Genomic DNA, 5386 nt, shown 5'->3' on the forward strand with positions numbered 1-5386 from the left:
AATATATATGACATATTTACTGAATAGAGGAAGATTAGGGCTGTTCTTATGCATTTGATCGTTGTGATGATCAATACAGACTTAAAGAACATCTATTACATCTTTTTTCGTCATTCTAAGCAACTTCTTTTAGAAAAAAGTTATTCCACAGCTGATTAAGCTAAGTAGATGAGAACTGAAGCCAAATAAAATATTAACAAATGATAAAAACGTGCCAAAAGCAGCCTTTTCTTGTAGGTTTTGATAAAGTTCACTGCAGGAGAAAAGAAAAAAACTGTGGGGGGAGAAATGCCTATACTCAGACATTATTTTGATCTTTATTCTTTATTTATTCATCAATTTTCCGACCCGCCTTAATATTCAGGCTTCCAGCCACTCAGAGAAGCTTTAGAAAGCTATTAGCAATTGTGAGCTGTCAGTCAAACTGACCCGCCCCAACCCTTCTCAGACGGGAAGCGCGTTGTTCACAGCCTCCCTGGCAGCTGTGGAGTGGGTCGTCTGCGGTATGACGCAGAACCAGCAATCAAGAATTCGGCCAAAATGTGAAGGCTAAGCGACTATACACCGCTTCCAAAAAGTAGGTGTGCAAAAAAAAGTTCAAGTGGAGCCTTAAAACTATGCTTCGCGTTGTGAATTGCGCGGCGCGGCGCGCACAAGCCTGTGCGTAAAAGTGAGCCAAAGGTTTTTTTTTTAAAGCGGACTGAGGAGCAACAAAGTCCTGGATGCGGTGAGAGACTGGAAAACTGCTGTTTTGGGACAAACGTTTGAGCTGTTTTTTCTGCTGTGCAGACTTTATATAAGAAGTCGAACGCCGCCCTGCTAGATCCTGTCGTCATGCTTGGAGACGTTGGCGTCCTGCATCTCAGCGGCGTGCACCAAAGTGTTACTTTTCGGGGCGCTGCAGCTCTCTGATGCCCCGAAATAATTTCGCTTAATTCTCGTTTACACCCCACTGTCTACCTCTTATCATGGACGAGAGTGTTGAATGCGCTTCGACCGACAGCGGGCCGGACGGGGACAGCATCAGCCTCAGCGTTCTCAACTGGGAGCAAGTGCAGAGATTGGACACCATCCTGACCAGCTCCATTCCCATCCACGGGCGATGGAGCTTCCCGACCCTGGAAGTGAAACCGCGGGATATCGTCAAGGTGGTCCGGAGCCGCATGGAGGAGAAGCGGATCCACGTCCGGGAGGTGCGACTCAACGGATCTGCGGCCAGCTACGTCCTGCACGAGGACAGCGGTCTGGGATGGAAAGATCTGGACCTAATATTCTGCGCTGAGCTCAAAGGAGAGATGGAGTTTCAGATAGTCAAGGAGTTAGTTCTTGACTCACTTCTGGACTTCTTCCCTGAGGGGGTGAATAAAGAAAAGATCACACCAGTGACCTTAAAGGTAATGCAGAAATATGTTACACACAGTCTGAAACTAAACTTCTATGCCTTAAACTTTCAGATGTCATCGGTAAGCCTCCAAATGAATCCAAAAAGGGGAAGTAAAAGATGAAGATAAGATATGAAAAATGTTGAGAAATTAGGTTGATTTTCAGTTCAGAGAGGATTCTGTCTAATCCAATCGAGCTAGATTCTCATTAATCATTTGGCTCTGAGTTACCTGGATACCAAGGCCGATCCAGGCTACAAATGACCCACCAATGACAGATGTGATCAAGAAAACCTAAGAACTAACAGACCTCATGATGATTTTATCTAGAGTGAATGGAAGAATACAGAGCTTCCCTAAACAAAGGTAGGCTGACATTGCAAAAGGGTTCAACCTTGTTTCAGCTTATCTGATGAGTAGAACATATTTGTCATGTTGTTTTTTTTTTTTTTTCAATGCAGACCTTATAGTGCAGCTGTTACAGGAGAGGCGGAGGAGGAGGAGTCTTGTGTGGGACTGATTTTAGGAGGAATGATGGTTTAAAGGCTTCATTGAAGCTTTCTGGATGCACTTATAAATGCTCCCAATCTTTTCTCTACAGGAGGCCTACGTGCAGAAAATGGTGAAGGTGTGCAATGACTCTGACCGCTGGAGTCTCATCTCGCTCTCCAACAATCGTGGCAAGAACGTAGAGCTAAAGTTCGTGGACTCACTTCGGCGGCAGTTTGAGTTCAGCGTCGATTCTTTCCAGATCCGTCTCGACTCCCTTCTACTCTTCTACGAATGCTCTGAGCACTCCATGGCAGCCACGTTCCACCCAACCATTCTCGGAGAAAGCGTCTACGGTGACTTTCCGACCGCCTTAGATCACCTGCGCAAGCGCCTCATCTGTACTCGCAGCCCAGAGGAGATTCGCGGTGGCGGTCTGCTGAAATACTGCCACCTGCTGGTTCGAGGTTTTCGCGCAGCGTCGGACACTGAAATGAAACTTTTGCAGCGCTACATGTGCTCGCGCTTCTTCATAGATTTCCCTGACGTCAACGAGCAGAGGAGAAAGCTGGAGTCATATCTTCACAACCATTTTGTGGACTTGGAGGACAGAAAATACGACTATCTGGCAACGCTGTACGAGGTGGTGCAAGAGAGTACTGTGTGCCTGATGGGACACGAGAGGCGGCAGACGCTTAGCCTCATCTCCTCTTTGGCACTTCGTGTCCTGGCGGAGCAGAATGCCATCCCCAATGCCGCTAATGTCACCTGCTTCTACCAGCCAGCCCCTTTTGTCTCAGATGGCAACTTTAGCAACTATTACATAGCCCAGGTACAGCCTGTCTACTCATGCCCACCTTCACATTTTCAGCACTACCTTTCTACATTGCAGCATCCCATGTATGCCACCTGGTTGCCCTGTAGCTAAATTATCTGTCTGCCCATGCACCTTTGTGGAACTGGTGGAACTCGTGGCCACATGAAGGAATGTTTCCTGAGGAAAAATAGCCAAGACAAAGAATCTGGATCAGGGAGTGTGAGACTGAGGGAAGATCCTTCCTGGATTTTGGTACCACAGCAGGAAGAGCTGAGCACATTGTGCCAGAGAGATACTGACGAGGCGTTTTGGTAGCTCAAACTGCATCCGAGCTGCAGCGCTTTACCATCTCAGATGAGTGTTCTGAATTTTGTATCACAAGAATTTCCATTTGACCAAACAAATCAGAGCAAAATCCAGGATTATTTAAAAAATGCTGACACTCCTGCTAAAGAGTAGCAGAGGATCCTGATAGTATTAATGCTTAAATATGTGTATGTGTGGGTCAGAGACTGAACATAGTCTTTTCACAGAATGCAAAGAAAGGGGAACTGAATACTGTTTACAAGTCCAAACAATTGCTTTTGATACTGAAGTTTTTCTGAACTGAAAGCAGACCAAGAAACAACAAAACAATGCATGATTTATTTCTATACAGGAATAACTTTGAAGTGCCTAGACTAAGCCTAAAGGGAAGAGCTATTTGTGATTCTTTATCCTAGACAAGAGTTAATGTCTCATTGAAAATTTCCAAGATAATAATGAATGTATGAAGCACATAGGAGTCCCTCAGTGCTGAGGAAGGTCTCTTACACCGAGCCAGGAACTGAACCAAGTGGTCTGCTGAATGTTGTTTAGCTGAAGGCTCTGTTTTTATCAGCAACTCTGCTGCACAAGCACATGTTGACCACCAAAGAGGAAGCAATGACTCCATGTCATTACAAGTAGAAGTGGGTTGAGATGGGGGTGGGGAGGGAGAGTTGAAGTCAAAATGCCTGTCAGGGTAAAAATGATTTCAAAATGGATCCAAATAAAGGACAATCAAGAGTTTTTAGAAAAAAAAGCAAAAACATTTTTTTCTTAAATGGACGTCGGTTGCTGACCAGAATCACACAATCTCTGAAGTATCCTTGATTTTATTTTATTTTTTTATAAATCAGATATTTGTCTGTATGCTGTAAAGTAGTAATACGCATACAAAAATTAATTAAATGTATTTGCTGTTTTACCCATAAAAGCTTTAAACATCTGCGTATCTGATTGAGCAGTGCACTAAAGAAGTAAATGGTGTGTGTGTGTGGGGGGGGGGGGATCACAGTTATTGCATCAAACCACAAAGCTTTTGAGGTAATTTCTCAGTGAGAAAATCATTTAGAGTGTGAAATGTTGAACATATTGTGAATACACAAACGGCAATAAGACAGGTTTCTGTTGTAAACTCCCTGATTCTACTCTTTCAAATATCCTATTTTTCTATATTTCAGTCTTTATTTTTGTACAGGTTGTGTCGAGCTCGGCTAGCTGGCAGATTTATAAAGCTGTATGTGGATTTCTTTTTGTGGCATTTGCAAAATAGTTTTTTTTTATTATTAATATTATTAATAATGATGACTGGCAGTGCAAGTGGATGCATCAACTATGTTGAGTGTTTATTGTGTTCACTATCTGTGCTCTGAGCTGTTTCTTGTGGATTTCTGTTGCTCTGATAAGACTGAATGATTGTTCCCTGGTGAGATAAAAAAAAGGTTAGAAAATTGTTTCAAGTGAACTGACTTGATAATAAAAAGCAAAAGATTATCAGTAAAGAGTTTTTGTCATCTTTGGCTGCAAATGATTAGACTAACAGTCACACTGAAAACCAAAATGCCTTTTTTTGTCAGAATTTGTAAGTCCTGACAGAAAGGGAGTCTATACTCGGTCAATGCTCTTGGATGACCGTACAATCCCAGTGGGCAGCCCTTTCTCTGCCAGCAAGTGACAGCTGAACGTGAAGGATTTCCCCTCCATAAGACGTCACAGAAGAGCGTCTGCAGGCGTCACAGTGTCGTTTGCCAACCCTATTAGCTTTGAATGAATCTCAAACAGCAGGTAGATGTCACGGATCCGCGCAGGCCGAACGTCCAGCAGAGCCTTGGTCTCCTGGAAGTATTGGTATTTTGCTGAGTGGATTGGCTCCAGGTCTGCGTGGCTCTAATGCCCTGAAGCCTTGGCCTCCAGATGGCACTTTCCCTGCTGACATTGAGAAAAAGTTTAACCACTAAATCTGTTTCTCTCAATCTTGTCCCTTCATGGAGTCTGTGCCTCCATCATGTTCTTGACTTTGTCCCACCTTATCCCTTGTGCTATTTTAGATGACCCCACCCTTACATTGACGTGTTCTCCCTACCATGACAAAGGTGGATAAAGGTGGAAAGATGTCATGTAATCCATAGACACCAGTGAAGATCACAAATCATTGAAGAAAAAAGGTTCAGAGCACTGTCTAGTGGGTCTAGATGACCCGACCCTCAATGTTAAAGTGCCTAGGATAGCACAAGGGTTACACCACATATTTTAACCAATAATTTACCAATTTTGTTGAGATTGCATCTTTAGTACTAATCAAGATCGTTTGTCTTTGCATGTTCTCGTTACCTCTGCCACTGTGGGTTTCTAGATGAAACGGGAGACAAAGTAGCCTCAGAGGGGAGAACTGTTA

The 5386-nt window shown here is 43.7% G+C and overlaps 1 protein-coding gene across 1 annotated transcript; it reads left to right on the forward strand.

Annotated features, from left to right (window-relative positions):
* The first annotated feature begins 329 nt into the window (after positions 1-329).
* Positions 330-4493, forward strand: LOC101158158 (putative nucleotidyltransferase FAM46A). Its single transcript, XM_004083727.4, has 2 exons — positions 330-1394; positions 1984-4493. The coding sequence occupies exons 1-2, from the start codon at positions 969-971 to the stop codon at positions 2797-2799; spliced, it is 1242 nt and encodes a 413-aa protein (XP_004083775.1). The 5' UTR covers positions 330-968; the 3' UTR covers positions 2800-4493.
* The last annotated feature ends 893 nt before the right edge of the window (positions 4494-5386 follow it).

This window comes from Oryzias latipes, chromosome 24 (assembly GCF_002234675.1).
Source record: "Oryzias latipes chromosome 24, ASM223467v1".
NCBI lineage: Eukaryota > Metazoa > Chordata > Actinopteri > Beloniformes > Adrianichthyidae > Oryzias > Oryzias latipes.

Excerpts from the sequence above, each read along its gene's own strand:
- LOC101158158 (XM_004083727.4), top strand. The coding sequence starts at position 969 with ATGGACGAGAGTGTTGAATGCGCTTCGACCGACAGCGGGCCGGACGGG. Across the intron at positions 1,395-1,983 it reads TCACACCAGTGACCTTAAAG|GAGGCCTACGTGCAGAAAAT; the intron begins GTAATGCAGAAA and ends TTTTCTCTACAG.